A 19,104-nucleotide genomic window follows, 5' to 3' on the forward strand; every position below is an offset into this window, starting at 1 on the left:
AGTTACCATTGACCGTTTCTTGCGCTCCCTACCGCCGGCTTTGCGAAGGTGGGTGAGTCATGCAGATCCACAGTCAGCTGATGAACTCATTGCGCTGCTGGAACGTTATCTGGCTGCAGAGGACTCTTTGGCTTGGGCCACAGGACAGCGCTCAGCTACCCGGAGACTGGCAGCACCCCAGGGAACTGGTAAGACAAAAGCTGACTTTGTGGGGGGTGTGGTCAGTGAGCCAAGCTCTGCAGGCCGAGGTCGACCAGGCACAATGGTAAGAAGTCGATCCCCGGTACAATGTTGGCAATGTAAAGAGTGGGGACATATTGCTGCTAACTGTCCTCAGGCAGTTGAACCCATGGAGTGCGATTACACTCGTCGCAGGTCCTTGTTTGCGCGACCTGTGTATATCGCAAGCTGTGACTCTCATTTGGCGGTGGTAAAAATTGCTGGAAAAACTGTCCAGGCTCTCTTAGACTCTGGTAGCTTGGTGACCCTGGTGCATTCCAGTTTAGTGGACCCGGCCTGGCTGGGGAATCGTCGGGTCACAGTACAATGTGTTCATGGGGACTCTAAACAATACCCCACCGCCCTTCTCACCATTGAAACAAACTGTGGACCTGCCACTCAGGAAATAGTGGTGAGCCCGAACTTGGCACATAGTGTCATCCTGGGGAGGGACTTTCCACTGTTCTGGAACTTGTGGGAAGGGGATAACTGTGGAGGCTCAAGAGAGCTGGAATCTAAAAATAATACAGAAATTGATGGTAATGAAATGTTTTCTCCCTTGGAGGTGTTTGCTGGGGACTCTGAGTTATCCCCAGAGACCTCTGAGGGCTCGGTCCTACCAGAGCTGGAGGTTTCTCGGGATAACTTTGGGACGGCCCAGCTAAGGGATCCTACGCTGGCAAAAGCGTGGGAAAATGTCAAGGTGTTGAACGGTGAACCCCAAGTGGTCGGGGCTGAGAAAGCATTTCCTCATTTGGCGGTACAATCAGACTTGCTGTACCAGGTTTGTAAAATTCAGGGTGAGGTTGTGGAACAACTCGTAGTGCCTAAGTCGTATCGCACAATGGTCCTAGACCTAGCGCACAAACATGCCCTGGGGGGACATTTGGGTACCGAAAAAACTAGGGACCGAGTCCTACAGCGATTCTTTTGGCCTGGGGTACATGGAGATGTAAAAGCTTACTGTGAATCCTGTCTCGAATGCCAAAGATGTGCTCCAGCTCCCCATTTTCGAAGTCCGCTCGTCCCCTTGCCCATTATCGAAGTTCCCTTCGAAAGGATAGCCATGGACCTAGTTGGGCCATTGGTTCGATCCGCACGCGGTCACCAATACATTCTGGTGGTAGTGGACTATGCCACTCGTTACCCAGAAGCGGTTCCCCTGAGAAATACGTCGTCTAAAGTGATTGCACGTGAGTTGTTCCACATGTTCACCAGAGTAGGTTTGCCAAAGGAAATTTTGACAGACCAGGGTACCCCATTTATGTCAAAATTGATGAAAGAAGTGTGTAAACTGATGAAGATCGATCAGATTCGTACTTCAGTGTACCACCCTCAAACGGACGGGCTTGTGGAAAGATTCAACAAAACCTTAAAAAATATGTTAAAGAAAGTAGTGGACAAGGACGGCAAAGATTGGGATTGCCTTTTGCCCTACTTAATGTTTGCAATTCGGGAGGTCCCTCAGTCTTCCACAGGTTTTTCGCCGTTTGAGTTGTTGTATGGGCGATGCCCACGGGGAATCTTGGATATAGCCAAAGAAACCTGGGAGCAAGAGGCCACCCCCTACAGAAGTATTGTTGAACATGTGTCTGGCATGCAAGATAGGATTGCAGCAGTGATGCCTTTAGTCAGAGAGCATTTGCAACATGCCCAGGAGGCGCAGTCTCGTGTTTATAATAAGTCAGCAAAGGTGCGAGCTTTCAGTCCTGGGGATCGGGTCCTGGTGTTGGTTCCCACGGTTGAAAGCAAGTTTTTGGCTAAGTGGCAAGGACCATATGAGATTATTGAGAAGGTAGGGGAGGTGAATTACCGAGTTTACCAACCTGGCCGGAGGAAGCCGGAACAGATTTACCATGTGAATTTACTGAAGCCCTGGAAAGAGAGGGTGGCTCTTGCAGCTTCCCAGGTTACTCAAGAATCCACCAAGGGTGGAATAGAGCTGGTACAGGTGGCTGAGGCGCTGTCTGTTTCACAGAAACGGGAGGTCCGAGAGTTCCTCTTACGGAATCGAGAGGTGTTCTCGGAACTTCCGGGTTGTACCCAAGTCATCAGGCATGATATTGTGACTGAGCCCCATGTACAGGTCCGCCTTAAACCTTATCGAATACCTGAAGCTCGCAGACAGGCCATAGCAGGGGAAGTAGAAAGAATGCTGGAACTGGGGGTTATTGAGGAGTCCAACAGCGAATGGAATAGCCCCATAGTTCTAGTTCCGAAGCCTGACGGATCCATTCGTTTCTGTAATGACTTCAGAAAATTGAATGAGGTGTCAAAATTTGATGCCTACCCTATGCCAAGGGTAGATGAGTTAGTCGAAAGGCTGGGCCCCGCAAGATATGTCACCACCTTAGATCTGACCCGGGGATATTGGCAGGTGCCCTTATCTGAATCAGCCAAGGAGAAGACAGCCTTCTCGACTCCCCAAGGGCTGTTTCAGTATGTCAGGATGCCGTTTGGGTTGCAAGGGGCCCCAGCCACCTTTCAAAGGATGATGGACAAGATCCTCAGGCCGCATCAGCGGTATGCTGCGGCTTATTTGGACGACGTTGTCGTCTTCAGTACAGATTGGGAAAGCCACCTTCCAAAAGTCCAGGCGGTCCTGGATGCCATTAGAAAGGCGGGGCTGACAGTGAACCCCAAGAAGTGTGCAGTAGGGTTGGAGGAGGCTCGTTACCTGGGGTACACAATTGGGAGAGGTCTGATTAAGCCCCAAGTGCAGAAAGTGGAGGCCATAAGGGACTGGCCTAGGCCTACCACGAAAAAGCAGGTCAGGACCTTCTTAGGTTTGGTGGGCTATTATAGGAGGTTCATTCCAAATTTTGCCACTTTGGCCACTCCCATTACAAACCTCACAAAAGGGAAAAGTTCCTCCATGGGTGCATGGGGACAGGAGGCTGAAGAAGCCTTTCAAGGTCTTAAGGAGGCATTGTGCAGGGGTCCAGTCTTGATCACGCCTGATTTTAAAAAAGAGTTTCTGGTACAGACAGATGCTTCAGCTGTGGGGTTAGGAGCAGTCCTATCCCAAATCGTCAATGGAGAGGAGCACCCAGTTGTGTATCTGAGTCGAAGGCTGACCGCAGCCGAAGAAAGATATAGTATCGTGGAGCGGGAGTGTCTGGCCATCAAGTGGGCACTCGAGGCTCTGCGGTACTATCTCTTGGGCCGTCGCTTTCGCCTCATTACCGACCATGCTCCTCTCACATGGATGTCTCAAAACAAGGAGAAAAATGCAAGGGTAACGCGCTGGTTTCTGGCATTACAGCCCTTTAATTTTTCTGTGGAGCACAGAGCTGGAAGACTGCATGGCAATGCAGATGCTCTATCAAGGGCATTCTGTCTTGCCGCAGACTGTGTCCGATCCCACGGGATCGAACAGAGGGGGGGAGTATGTGACAAAGTCGATACCCAGGAGGTAATCGATTTGTCCCAGGTTGTGTTGGATGGGAGGTACATTCCACCTGGGATCAGACGCTACATCCAGTAGCAGCTCCGGAATAAAAAGGTTTTGGCTGTCTGTCACATGGACAGAGGTTAAAAACCTTACTTGGGTCCGGAGCTGACCAGATGCAGAGTGGGCGGGCGCATCTGGTCGCCAGATCCTGGGTGGATCGATTGCTCTGTGTATGTGGGCTTCTGCTGGAGAAGGCTCACACAGGGTTAACAGAGCAGCTTTGAAAGGCTGGAGTAGGAGGAGAGAGAGTGGGTGTGACCAGCAAGGTCTGGAAGTCTGCTGAGAAAGACTTCACGTTTGATTCCAGGAAGCTGGTTTTTGCTCTGGAGAGAAAGTGCAGGCTGCACATGGAGTTTGGTGTGTTCCTGATATTGAAAGCTGAATGTAAGCTGCTGGCCTGGACTGGCCTTTTTGTTTTCATTTGAACTGTACTTTACAAACTGCCAAAAGACTGCTGTTTAAGAAGCCTGCTGTCCAATAAACTATTGTTTGTTTTGGAAAATACACCTGTCTGTGCTGCTATCTCCCGCTGAGTACTCACCATTTGCAGCTGATCCCTCACAGGTGTCACGCCATCTTAGACATGTCTTGTCTCAAAGCGGAGAGTCACACTGGAGCAGCTCTCCTGGCTGCTCTTAAGAAACAGGTGGATGAGTGGCTGACCCCGCACCACCTGGAGATAGGCAACGTGGTGTGCGACAACGGCAGCAATCTGCTTGCCGCTTTGCATATGGGGAAGCTGACACACATACCCTGCATGGCACATGTCATGAATCTAGTGGTTCAAAGATTTGTGGCAAAGTACCCTGGCTTAGCGAATTTCCTGAAGCAGGCCAGGAAGTTCTGTGGGCATTTGAGGCGGTCTTACACAGCCATGGCACGCTTTGCGGAAATTCAGCGCAAAAACAACATGCCGGTGAGACGCCTCATTTGCGATAGCCCGACTCGCTGGAACTCGACCCTGCTCATGTTCTCCCACCTGCTAGAACAGAAGAAAGCCGTGACCCACTACCTCTACAACTACAGTAGAATGAAACAGTCTGGGAAGATGGGGATGTTCTGGCCCGACAACTGGACACTGATGAAAAATGCATGCAGGCTCATGCGGCCGTTTGAGGAGGTGACCAACCTGGTGAGCCACAGTGAGGGCACCATCAGCGACTTAATTCCCTACGCTTACTTCTTGGAGCGTGCTGTGCGTAGAGTGGCGGATGAAGCTGCGAATGAGCGTGACCAGGAACCGTTACGGCAGGAACAGGCATGGGACCAATTTTCATCAGACCCAGCTGTTTCCTCAACACCTGCGGCAGCACAGAGGGGGGAGGAGGAGGAAGAAGAGAAGTCGTGTGCAGAAGACGAGTCAGACTCAGAGGATGATGAGCAAGGTGTTTCTTTGGGGGAGGAGGAGGAGGAGGGGACAGCGGCAGGAGAACAACCGCAGCAGGCGTCGCAAGGGGCTTGTGCTGCTCAACCTTCCCGTGGTATTGTTCGCGGCTGGGGGGAGGAGGTTGACTTACCTGACGTCACTGAGGAAGAGCAAGAGGAGATGGAGGGTACTGGATCCGACTTTGTGCAGATGTCGTCTTTTATGCTGTCCTGCCTGTTGAGGGACCCCCGTATAAAAAACCTCAAGGGGAATGAGCTGTACTGGGTGGCCACACTACTAGACCCTCGGGAAAGGCACAAAGTGGCGGACCTGTTACCAACTCACCGGAAGGTGGAAAGGATGCAGCACATGCAGAACCAGCTGTCAACTATGCTTTACAATGCCTTTAAGGGTGATGTGACAGCACAACGCCAGCAAGGTACCACTGCCACTAATCCTCCTCCCGTGTCCACGCAGTCAAAGACAGGACGCTCCAGCGATCTCATGGTGATGTCGGACATGCGGATGTTCTTTAGTCCAACGCCTCGCCGTAGCCCTTCCGGATCCACCCTCCACCAACGCCTGGAACGGCAGGTAGCCGACTACCTGGCCTTAAGTGTGGATGTAGACACTGCTGTGAACAGCGATGAGGAACCCTTGAACTACTGGGTGCGCAGGCTTGACCTGTGGCCAGAGCTGTCCCAATTTGCCATCCAACTTCTCTCCTGCCCTGCCGCAAGCGTCCTGTCAGAAAGGACCTTCAGCGCAGCTGGAGGCATTGTCACAGAGAAGAGAAGTCGCCTAAGTCACAAAAGTGTTAAGTACCTCACCTTTATCAAAATGAATGAGGCATGGATCCCGGAGGGCTGCTGCCCGCCCCAAGACTAAGTCAGTCCCCGCACACACAGCATCTCTGCCTGCACGCCATGTGACTGGCTGCCTGGCCTGCCCCAAGAAGACTAAGTCGCTCCCAGTCCCTCCACACAGCATGTCTGCCTGCAGGCCGCTTGACTATCTTCTCCGCCACCACCAACAGGGTCCGGGACTCCAGGCGGATTGCTGAATTTTTTAGGCCGCTGCTAGCAGCGGCCGCTGTAATAATTTTTCTGGTGCGTGTACATGACTGCCTAATTTTTCTGGCTGCACTGCGGGCAGCTGCAACAACAAAAGAAAAGGCATGTACATGCGCCCATTCCCCTTCGTGATCATTACCTTGCCGTGGTGAAGGGGCTTGCGTATCACAATGAAGCAATGACCGGCGCCTAGATGAGTGTCTCGGGGGGCACACAAAAGATAATAAGGTTGTTGCTTCATTGTGGTCAGACCAAATTTGATCAGCTGGACAGTCACTGTTCTGTCATTCAGCTACATCAGCCAGGCGACCATATGGGCTGTAAAGCCACCAAAACCTGCACTCTCGCCATGGTGCGCACCAGTCCAGCACGGCCGTCACTACACAAACAGCTGTTTGCGGTGCGTTACACGGTGAGTTTGGTGTGTCAGTGTGAAGTAGTACCTTAATTACACTACCTGATTGATGTATACACATGCAAGATGTTTTAAAGCACTTTAGGCCTGTCATTTAGCATTCAATGTGATTTCTGCCCTTAAAACGCTGCTTTGCGTCAAATCCAGATTTTTCCCGGGGACTTTTGGCATGTATCCCACTCCGCCATGCCCCCCTCCAGGTGTTAGACCCCTTGAAACATCTTTTCCATCACTTTTGTGGCCAGCATAATTATTTTTTTTTTCAAAGTTCGCATCCCCATTGAAGTCTATTGCGGTTCGCGAACTTTAACGCGAACCAGGTTCGCGAACCTAAAATCGGAGGTTCGGCCCAACTCTAGTCTGGAGTATATAAATAAACCTGTTGTTGTTAAAAAGCTGACAGTATCTTGTCTACTTCAAGGATGCGAGTCCACCACCACCTCCTGAGGAATTTTAAACTTTTTAGTACCTTTTATCCTGCTGGCGCCTCTGTTCACTCTTATATAATCAAAGCAATCGGCTTGTTCACGAGTGAGTCTGCTTTTACACAGTGCTTCAATTGTCGGTATATAGGAGGCAGCAGCGACTGTGCAGAGATAACGAAGTCAGGAAGCCCGGGCACTGATTTATTGCCTGTTCAAGGAGCCTGTTCAAGGGAGCTCACAGAGCTGGGCATTGGTAGGCAATGGGACACATGACCTGGGAGGGCACGATGGCTGGGGTCAGGAAAGGGATAGGTCAACTGAGGTGAAAGGTGTTAAAGGGACATATAAGTCAGGAATAAAAAAATCAGTTTTACTTGCCCGGGGCTTCTACCAGCCCCATACAGCTGTCCCGTGCCCTCGCAGTCACACACGGAGCCTCCGGTCCCTCGCCGTCAGCTAGTTTCATTTTCGTTGACAGGCCCTGAAAGGGAGTCAGCGGGCTTTGTGCACCTGCTCAGGCCTGGCCACGCATATCTTTCTTCATGTTCTTGTCCTCAATAGCGTCCCACACAGGCATAAGACACTATTGTGGATGGGACCGCGAAGAAAAGTATACAATACAATACAATACAATAACATTTCTATAGCGCTTTTCTCCCATAGGACTCAAAACGCTTAGGCTCTCTCAGATTCAGTAATTGGTAGTAGGATGAAGTATTCACACAACACAAGTTATATTTCTGCAAATGCCAAACTGAACAGGTGGGTTTTCAGTCTGGATTTAAACACGTCCAGGGATGGAGCTGTCCTCATCTGTTGAGGTAAGGAGTTCCAAAACGTAGGGGCAGCATGACAGAAGGCTCTGGGGCCAAAAGTTTCCAAGTGGACTCTGGGTATGGCCAGGCCTGTTTGCCCTGTCAGTGAAAACGAAACTAGCAGGCGGCAGGGGGACCAGAGGCTCCGTGAGTGACTGCGAGGGCACGGGATGGCTGAAGGGGCTGGTAGAAGCCCCAGGAAAGTAAAAATGATTTTTTATTCCTGGCTTTAGTGTCCCTTTAAGGGAAGGTGGGCATATGCAATGGAATTTCACTACAAATGTACAGAGAGAGAGTGTGGGTTTATGAATGCTCTGAGCACACTGGGAACTATAACCTAACGCGTGTCACCAAATTTACATAGACATGTTGTTTGTTGCAGCTGAAACATGAAGATATGCCCAGAGGTGAAATGGAGGAGATTGCGTATTTAGTGGCTCAACGGGGCACGGAAACACTTGAGGCGGAAGTACTGCTTGTAGATCGCCCTGTCTCATCCCAGGAAGGGGATCCAGGTAAATGTCAGAATATGGCCCCTCCCCTGATCAACCATTCCCCTTTCCCCATAGATTATCATTAAAGAGGAACTGTAACAACAAAAGAGCCCCTGGGGTGTACTTACCTCAGAAGGGGAAGCCTGAGCCTCTGGATCCTAATGAGGCTTTCCCTATCCTCCTCAACCCCAGGGATACAGGGGGAGATTTAGCAATGCATTTACTGATGCTTTTTCTTCTTAATCTGTTCTAACCAGCAGGGAGAACCGTTCTGCATGATAATAAGAACCTACTTAAATCATCAATCTGGGCAGCGCTTCCGTGAGAGGCAGAGCTATAAGCCGCAGCTCTGCCTCTCAGCGCATCTGTCAACCTGGATCGCTGCCTCTCCCCCGCCCCTCTCAGTATTCCTTCACTGAGAGGGGCTCATAGCTCTGCCTCCAACAGCAGCAAAATCCACAACCAAGAAAGTCATGGATTTTGCAGGGGAGAGGGAAGGCGAGTTTTAGGGGATTTATGAGCCGCTATGAGCCGCGCCCGCCCCCACCCAGACCCCTTACGCTGCCAGGCAGCGCTGAGGGGTGGATCGGAACACCCGCTGACGTCACGACATCGATGACGTTGGTGACGTCATCGCGATTGTCGGCATGGCGACGGGGAAGCCCATACAGGGAATCCCGTTCAGAACGGGATTCCCTGCAGGGTAAAAACGCTGGCGGCGATCGGAGGGGTGGGAGGGATAGCGAAGAGAGGGGGGGAGCATGTAGCTAGCGCTAGGCTAGCTACTTGCTTTAAAAAAATTTTTTGCCACCTGGCGGATTTATTGTACCGCCAGGGAGGTTAATCCCTAAAGGGCAGCAATCACAGTACATTCCTACTTTTGAGGAATAAAGGGCTGCTTTTAAATGTGTTTTTAAATGTTCAGAGTAGTAATGTAAGGGTTATGCCTGCTTCACACTGACAGACCAAATGTGTGGCACACAATTAAATAATATCACTAGCAGTGGGCACAGGTGAGTGTCAGTGCCCATGGGTTCTGTCTGTGCACTATCAGACACTGAGAATACGCTGCAACAGTTCAAACACAATTTAGTGATAATAACAGAGGCCCTGAAGCAGTAGGGGAAAAACTGTGCTTGTTTTTTTATGTAGCACACAATTAGATATCACTATAAGTGGGCACAGGTATGGCTCAATATGCTTCAACAGTTCAAACATAAGTTAGTGATAATAACGGAGGAGGCCCTGGAGCACTATTGTGCTTATAGTAGTGGCAAAACAGAGGCGCCAAAAGAATAAAAAAGACCGTATTAAAATCAATAAAACACGGGGGGCAAGGGTGGACTTACCTCCCCAATCATTCAAACACAAACACTGTGATCAAATGTGAAAAAACATTTAATCTGTACTCCAAAGACAAACAATTGCAACGCGTTTCGCGGGTCTCAAGCCCGCTTCCTCAGGCAAAATACAAGACAAGGAGCAGCTGTAAGAAACAAAAAATAAAATAAAAATGAAAGAAAATGAAAATAAAACCAAGTATAATAAAAACACATCCAATCAGATATACACAATAAAAAACGCAGTTGTCTCAAATAAAGAGAGACCCTATGGACAATCGATAAAATAGACATGAATGTAAATATAAACATGTGCAATTCCAAATTCAATGTCAATAGATGTCATACAAATATAAACATGCAGAACAACACATGTAACATTCCCATTTGATAAGAAAAAACTGTTTTCCCTTTAATTAATACCATGTTGTTACCCTAATGTCCCACTTATTACGATCTGTATTTGCTTGTCTATTGTACCCCTCCTATGTGAGGGTCCCGTAGTTGAGGGTGATAATCCATGTAATATAATAGATAAATGAATAAACTAGACCTCAGTGTGGTGTCATGTGACACCATATAACAAAGGGTCTCTTACCTCAGATATGTGTAGTCGGAGCGCGGCGCCTCTGTAGCGAGCGGGCGCCGCGCTGTATACTGATATACTCTACACTCATTTACCCCGTGTAGAGCTGGCGGGAGATTCGCGCGGGGTGCGTGGTCAGCCTGCAAAGGTCGGGGAATGTCCGGTCTCTTAGGGTATAGCGTATTGGTCTATGCGGCCAAGCGGAAGTGCGTCACCATAAGGGCACACTGTCCGCCGCCGCCATTGATGTAAGGGGCATGTTGCTGTGCGGATATGCCGCACTAGCCATCAGGGGATGATGAAAAAACTGGGCGGAAGTGTGTCATCAAAAGGGCACACTTCCCGCAGCAGCCATACTATGAAAGGGATATGACACCGTTAGGGACATATATCCCTTCTATACAATGCACACGGATGCATGCATAATAGATTACCCCTGGCTCAGTGGAAATACAACCGGCTTAGTGAAATAAGTGAAAATTGGGAATTGCATACACATATATAAATTATATGCCATTGGGTTTTTAACTCTAATTCCGTACACTCCACCCTCTGTACAAAAAAAGGAAAACCCTTCATGCATCAGAGGACAGGCATATTCGCAATACACTATAAAGGATGTATTTCATTGATTAAGTAAAGTTGGTTGTACTGGGACAATGGAATAAATACAGGGTGGTTGTTCTTAAGAACTGGGTGTACTGAAAAAGACATCCATGATGATTAGGATGTAATAGATGTGTGGTGTACTACCACCATCTAGTGGTGCATCTGTATAATCAATGAACAGGTTTATCTCTCAGTGTTAGCAACAATGTATGAAATTCCAGTGTACAATGTATCATTGAGGGGTACACAAAGGACCCACACGCTAAAACTGAGAAAAAACAGGAGCATAAATATGACATAGTATACATAATATACCATACCCTATACTGGAACCTATGTATAAGAACAATTAGCATTTTTTAAAAAATAAATATATACAAAGATAAAAAAATGGAGCACAATGAAAAAGGAACAAAAAGTAAAAAAGAGCGACTGTGAATATATATCTTCACTATACGGTGTACTAATCTCTTGACTGGAGAGTACAAATGGAGCAAGGAAATGGGTCAAAGGAAAAGGGGGAGGAGGGGGAGGGAGGGGAAAGGGGAAGAGAAGCAGTAGGGAACAAGGGGCAAGAGTTGGAAAGGTAGGGACCAAGAGGGCATGAACTAGAAAGTTTTTTTTAGTTGTTCATTCAGACCTGTAGGTACCAATGTCCTTAGGGTCTGGATCCAGAACATCTCTCTGCTTTTTAGTAGGTGAAATGCATTCCTACCCCGAGGATTGATGGTTTCGATTGCAGTAAACGTCACCATGGCCGGGTTTCTGTTGTGAATGTTATCAAAGTGCCTGGACAGGCTGTGGTTAGGGAAGCCTTTTGTAATGTTGCGCCTATGTTGCCCTATTCTGTACCGTAATAACTGTGTGGTGCGACCTACATACTGCAACTTACATGGACAGGACGCCACATAGATGACAAATCTCGTTTCGCAATCAATATATCTGAGAATCGGATAGGTGTCTTGACTGCTGAAGGATACAATCTGTTGGGTGTGGGAGATAAAACTACATGCCAGACAGCGATTCTTCTGGCAAGCATGAGAACCCACTGGTGATGTGGGTTTGGAGGCTACTGTTTTGAGTTTACTTGGGGCCAGTAAATTCCTAAGGTTGGGTGCCCTACGGTAAGTCAGAACAGGTTTTTTAGGGATAGAATCACGTAAGTACGGGTCCTGCCGGAGGATCTCCCATCTATTAGTAAGGATGTCCTTTAGGGCTCTGTGTTGAGCACTATACTTTGTAATAAACCTAAGTATATTTTCTGATTCTGTTTGTATGTCAGCATCAGTGTTCCTTGTTACCCGCGGGTGTCTAGCTTTCTGCCTTGCATTTTCTATTAACTTCCTTGGGTATTTCCGTTCTCTGAATTTTTTTACCAGGATTTTCGATTGTGTGTTGTAGTCTTTTATGTCTGTACAATTTTTATGAATGTGCTGGAACTGATTATATGGGGTGTTAAGTGTCCAAGGTCTATAATGAAAGCTGTTAAAATGTATGTAGTTGTTAGAGTCGACTGTTTTAAAATGTGTTTTGGTTTTGATTTGTCCATGTTGATGAAACAGGACCAGGTCCAAAAATTCAATGGATGTTGGATTGTGTTGTGCCGTGAAGGACAAACCTGCCCTATTCTTATTTAGGTGGCTCAGAAATGAAGGTATATAGGAGGGGTCGCCCCTCCAGATAAACACCAAATCGTCTATATAACGTCTGTACATGACTATATTGTCCCGGAAAGGGTTATTTTGAGAGATGTATGATATTTATATATATTTAATGAACATGAGGTAGAACTGGAGAAATGCATCACCACGTCCTTAAAAGGACGCTCCAGATTCTACCCCACAGCCTCCAAAGGGAATTTCATAGAGACCTTCTATGCACTTACCCTAGAGGATATACAAAAACTCTGCAAGGACAATGGCCATCATCCCTCCAACCTCACCCAGGCTGAAAGAACAGCACTTAACCAGCTGAAAAAGAATCCTGATCTCATTATTAAACCTGCGGACAAGGGAGGAGGCATAGTGGTCCTAAATAAAGAAGACTATGTGACGGAATCCCTCCGTCTTCTTAATGATTTGACTAGTTACGAGACACTCACAGAAGACCCCACCATCTCATATAATCACCAACTCAGAGCATTTATCAATGACGCCCATATGAAGGGACTCATCACTAAGGGTGAACGTAGTTTTATCCTGATTGATAGCCCTTCGACCCCCTACTTTTATCAACTCCCTAAAATACATAAGAGCCTATCCAAACCACCCGGTAGACCCATAATATCAGGTATAGACTCAGTTACCTGTAACCTATCCAGATTTGTAGACTGTCACCTACACAAATATGTTCAGAAACTCGATTCGTATATAAAAGATTCCAAACACCTGATCGATACATTGAAAGATTATACGTGGGACCCAGAATACACATGGCTGACATGTGATGTGTCAGCTCTTTACACCAACATCTCCCATACATTCGGGATCGAGGCAACCCAACACTACCTGAACCTGGACACTGACATGCCACTGGCACAAAAATCATTTCTCATACAGTGTGTTGAATTTATTTTAACTCACAACTTTTTTTCATTCATGGACACTATATACCGCCAAGTGGGTGGCACAGCGATGGGCAGCATCTTTGCACCCAGCTATGCCAACCTAGCTATGGGACTACTTGAAGTATCATACATCTCTCAAAATAACCCTTTCCGGGACAATATAGTCATGTACAGACGTTATATAGACGATTTGGTGTTTATCTGGAGGGGCGACCCCTCCTATATACCTTCATTTCTGAGCCACCTAAATAAGAATAGGGCAGGTTTGTCCTTCATGGCACAACACAATCCAACATCCATTGAATTTTTGGACCTGGTCCTGTTTCATCAACATGGACAAATCAAAACCAAAACACATTTTAAAACAGTCGACTCTAACAACTACATACATTTTAACAGCTTTCATTATAGACCTTGGACACTTAACACCCCATATAATCAATTCCAGCACATTCATAAAAATTGTACAGACATAAAAGACTACAACACACAATCGAAAATCCTGGTAAAAAAATTCAGAGAACGGAAATACCCAAGGAAGTTAATAGAAAATGCAAGGCAGAAAGCTAGACACCCGCGGGTAACAAGGAACACTGATGCTGACATACAAACAGAATCAGAAAATATACTTAGGTTTATTACAAAGTATAGTGCTCAACACAGAGCCCTAAAGGACATCCTTACTAATAGATGGGAGATCCTCCGGCAGGACCCGTACTTACGTGATTCTATCCCTAAAAAACCTGTTCTGACTTACCGTAGGGCACCCAACCTTAGGAATTTACTGGCCCCAAGTAAACTCAAAACAGTAGCCTCCAAACCCACATCACCAGTGGGTTCTCATGCTTGCCAGAAGAATCGCTGTCTGGCATGTAGTTTTATCTCCCACACCCAACAGATTGTATCCTTCAGCAGTCAAGACACCTATCCGATTCTCAGATATATTGATTGCGAAACGAGATTTGTCATCTATGTGGCGTCCTGTCCATGTAAGTTGCAGTATGTAGGTCGCACCACACAGTTATTACGGTACAGAATAGGGCAACATAGGCGCAACATTACAAAAGGCTTCCCTAACCACAGCCTGTCCAGGCACTTTGATAACATTCATAATAGAAATCCGGCTATGGTGACGTTTACTGCAATCGAAACCATCAATCCTCGGGGTAGGAATGCATTTCACCTACTAAAAAGCAGAGAGATGTTCTGGATCCAGACCTTAAGGACATTGGTACCTACAGGTCTGAATGAACAACTAGAACAAACTTTCTAGTTCCTGCCCTCTTGGTCCCTACCTTTCCAACTCTTGCCCCTTGTTCCCTACTGCTTCACTTCCCCTTTCCCCTCCCTCCCCCTCCTCCCCCTTTTCCTTTGACCCATTTCCTTGCTCCATTTGTACTCTCCAGTCAAGAGATTAGTACACCGTATAGTGAAGATATATATTCACAGTCGCTCTTTTTTACTTTTTGTTCCTTTTTCATTGTGCTCCATTTTTTTATCTTTGTATATATTTATTTTTTAAAAAATGCTAATTGTTCTTATACATAGGTTCCAGTATAGGGTATGGTATATTATGTATACTATGTCATATTTATGCTCCTGTTTTTTCTCAGTTTTAGCGTGTGGGTCCTTTGTGTACCCCTCAATGATACATTGTACACTGGAATTTCATACATTGTTGCTAATACTGAGAGATAAACCTGTTCATTGATTATACAGATGCACCACTAGATGGTGGTAGTACACCACACATCTATTACATCCTAATCATCATGGATGTCTTTTTCAGTACACCCAGTTCTTAAGAACAACCACCCTGTATTTATTCCATTGTCCCAGTACAACCAACTTTACTTAATCAATGAAATACATCCTTTATAGTGTATTGCGAATATGCCTGTCCTCTGATGCATGAAGGGTTTTCCTTTTTTTGTACAGAGGGTGGAGTGTACGGAATTAGAGTTAAAAACCCAATGGCATATAATTTATATATGTGTATGCAATTCCCAATTTTCACTTATTTCACTAAGCCGGTTGTATTTCCACTGAGCCAGGGGTAATCTATTATGCATGCATCCGTGTGCATTGTATAGAAGGGATATATGTCCCTAACGGTGTCATATCCCTTTCATAGTATGGCTGCTGCGGGAAGTGTGCCCTTTTGATGACACACTTCCGCCCAGTTTTTTCATCATCCCCTGATGGCTAGTGCGGCATATCCGCACAGCAACATGCCCCTTACATCAATGGCGGCGGCGGACAGTGTGCCCTTATGGTGACGCACTTCCGCTTGGCCGCATAGACCAATACGCTATACCCTAAGAGACCGGACATTCCCCGACCTTTGCAGGCTGACCACGCACCCCGCGCGAATCTCCCGCCAGCTCTAAACGGGGTAAATGAGTGTAGAGTATATCAGTATACAGCGCGGCGCCCGCTCGCTACAGAGGCGCCGCGCTCCGACTACACATATCTGAGGTAAGAGACCCTTTGTTATATGGTGTCACATGACACCACACTGAGGTCTAGTTTATTCATTTATCTATTATATTACATGGATTATCACCCTCAACTACGGGACCCTCACATAGGAGGGGTACAATAGACAAGCAAATACAGATCGTAATAAGTGGGACATTAGGGTAACAACATGGTATTAATTAAAGGGAAAACAGTTTTTTCTTATCAAATGGGAATGTTACATGTGTTGTTCTGCATGTTTATATTTGTATGACATCTATTGACATTGAATTTGGAATTGCACATGTTTATATTTACATTCATGTCTATTTTATCGATTGTCCATAGGGTCTCTCTTTATTTGAGACAACTGCGTTTTTTATTGTGTATATCTGATTGGATGTGTTTTTATTATACTTGGTTTTATTTTCATTTTCTTTCATTTTTATTTTATTTTTTGTTTCTTACAGCTGCTCCTTGTCTTGTATTTTGCCTGAGGAAGCGGGCTTGAGACCCGCGAAACGCGTTGCAATTGTTTGTCTTTGGAGTACAGATTAAATGTTTTTTCACATTTGATCACAGTGTTTGTGTTTGAATGATTGGGGAGGTAAGTCCACCCTTGCCCCCCGTGTTTTATTGATTTTAATACGGTCTTTTTTATTCTTTTGGCGCCTCTGTTTTGCCACTACTATAAGCACAATAGTGCTCCAGGGCCTCCTCCGTTATTATCACTAACTTATGTTTGAACTGTTGAAGCATATTGAGCCATACCTGTGCCCACTTATAGTGATATCTAATTGTGTGCTACATAAAAAAACAAGCACAGTTTTTCCCCTACTGCTTCAGGGCCTCTGTTATTATCACTAAATTGTGTTTGAACTGTTGCAGCGTATTCTCAGTGTCTGATAGTGCACAGACAGAACCCATGGGCACTGACACTCACCTGTGCCCACTGCTAGTGATATTATTTAATTGTGTGCCACACATTTGGTCTGTCAGTGTGAAGCAGGCATAACCCTTACATTACTACTCTGAACATTTAAAAACACATTTAAAAGCAGCCCTTTATTCCTCAAAAGTAGGAATGTACTGTGATTGCTGCCCTTTAGGGATTAACCTCCCTGGCGGTACAATAAATCCGCCAGGTGGCAAAATTTTTTTTTAAAGCAAGTAGCTAGCCTAGCGCTAGCTACATGCTCCCCCCCTCTCTTCGCTATCCCTCCCACCCCTCCGATCGCCGCCAGCGTTTTTACCCTGCAGGGAATCCCGTTCTGAACGGGATTCCCTGTATGGGCTTCCCCGTCGCCATGCCGACAATCGCGATGACGTCACCAACGTCATCGATGTCGTGACGTCAGCGGGTGTTCCGATCCACCCCTCAGCGCTGCCTGGCAGCGTAAGGGGTCTGGGTGGGGGCGGGCGCGGCTCATAGCGGCGAATTGGCGGGTAGCAGCTGCGATCGTTATGCACATGCAGCTAGCAAAGTGCTAGCTGCATGTAGCAAAAATTTTTTATGTAAATCGCCCCAGCAGGGCCTGAGCGGCACCCTCCGGCGGCTTACCCCGTGTCACACACGAGGTTACCGCCAAGGAGGTTAAAACCCGACTCTGCTTCAACTCCGTAATTTTTAGTGGGACTTTTGGCATGGATCCCCCTCCGGCATGCCCCTATCCAGGTGTTAAGCCTTTGAAACAAGTTTTCCATCACTTTTGTGGGTTTCTAAATTCGCCTGCCCATTGAAGTCTCTGGAGAATCCGCAAATCCGCCTGTCCGCAGGACGTTTGTGGAAGTTCGCGTTCGCCATTCCCGAACGGAAAATTTGATGTCTGACATCTCTACTTGTGACTCAAATGACACATCTGTGTTTTTTTCGGGGACCGCGTAGGCGTCACAGGCCCTAGGCAAGATAGCAGTTTTTGCCCACTGCTGATGGTCACCTGGCTTTTTTAGTAAGATTTATTGGGGGTAGCATCCTCTTGGACTTTCCCCAGGCCCTAGGAAACTGCCTAGGGTTGCCTTGTGGATGATCCGGCGCTGGAGATATCTAGTTAAAACTGGGGAAAGGGTTAACACAAACAGCCTAATCTTCATGCAGTAAAATGGGAAAAAAACGAGAGCCCAATATGGTGAAGTATGTTGAAAATAAATGGTAAGTGATAGGTGAGAAAAATTATACTCACAAACATGGGTTACCAATCAGGCAACCACTGTATAAGCAGGTGAGGAAATTAGACCTGTCCTCACTCAGGTTTAAGAAGTCGCTCTCTGTAGATAGGAAAAACCAGGGGGTAGCACTCCCCTCCACCAGGAGTGGATTCAGTATATTTGTATGTAAAATAGAGGCGCCAGCAGGATAAAATTAGATAAAATGTTTAAAAATTGCTTGGAGTAAGTGGTGGGCTTACTTCTACAAAGCAGACACGAAATACTGTCTCAATATCAATAAACACATTTATTATTGGGTACCCCAAGAGTGCAACGCGTTTCGCAGGTCAAGCCCGCTTCATCAGGCAAAAAATGGGGACAACAGAATTTCAGCAGTGGAGCACTGAGGCGCTAAATCCATTACTGCTGAAATTCTGTTGTCCCCATTTTTTGCCTGATGAAGCGGGCTTGACCTGCGAAACGCGCTGCACTCTTGGGGTACCGCATAATAAATGCGTTTATTGGTATTGAGACAGTATTTCGTGTCTGCTTTGTAGAAGTAAGCCCACCACTTACTCCAAGCAATTTTTTAACATTTTATCTAATTTTATCCTGCTGGCGCCTCTGTTTTCCATACAAATAATCTTCATGCAGATTCTCTATGGGTAACTTCTCTCCAGAAGGAAGATTTGTTCTGTGAAACACAAAACAGGTAATGGCCTTAAAATGATTTTAGAGCAGATTTTAGATCATTTATTTAACCACTTACCGCCAAGAGCCATTTTCACCTGTCAGTGCTCCTCTGTAAATTAAGGAATCTGTCCTTGGAACTCCAAAGTTGTGAACAACCTCTGCAAAGTTGAGTAATCTATTGTGTTCCAAGTCCAGAATATTCCCCAATTTATCGAGCCCAAGGCTATGCCACATCTGATAGCTATTATGCATCATTCCTGGAGTAAAAGACAGATTGCACTTAAAAGGCATGTACTTCCACACCCTCCATAGTAATGTAAAGAGTTTTCGGATCTCTCTCCATGCCAAAATCGTATCCCGGAACAGGGAACTATACTTAACCTCCCTGGCGGTATGATTCCTCCTGATTTTAGGGTCCAAAAGCGGTACAATTTTTTCATGTGC

General features: G+C 46.5%; 1 protein-coding gene across 1 annotated transcript in view; it reads left to right on the plus strand.

Annotated features, from left to right (window-relative positions):
- Positions 1-19,104, plus strand: part of LOC137528587 (uncharacterized) — a 122,359-nt gene that overhangs the window by 93,527 nt on the left and 9,728 nt on the right. The window contains exon 7 of the mRNA XM_068249933.1: positions 8,150-8,282. Within this exon, the coding sequence (XP_068106034.1) occupies positions 8,150-8,282 (133 nt within the window). The remainder of the gene's footprint in view (positions 1-8,149; positions 8,283-19,104) is intronic.

The sequence above is a fragment of the Hyperolius riggenbachi genome, chromosome 8, assembly GCF_040937935.1.
Source record: "Hyperolius riggenbachi isolate aHypRig1 chromosome 8, aHypRig1.pri, whole genome shotgun sequence".
NCBI lineage: Eukaryota > Metazoa > Chordata > Amphibia > Anura > Hyperoliidae > Hyperolius > Hyperolius riggenbachi.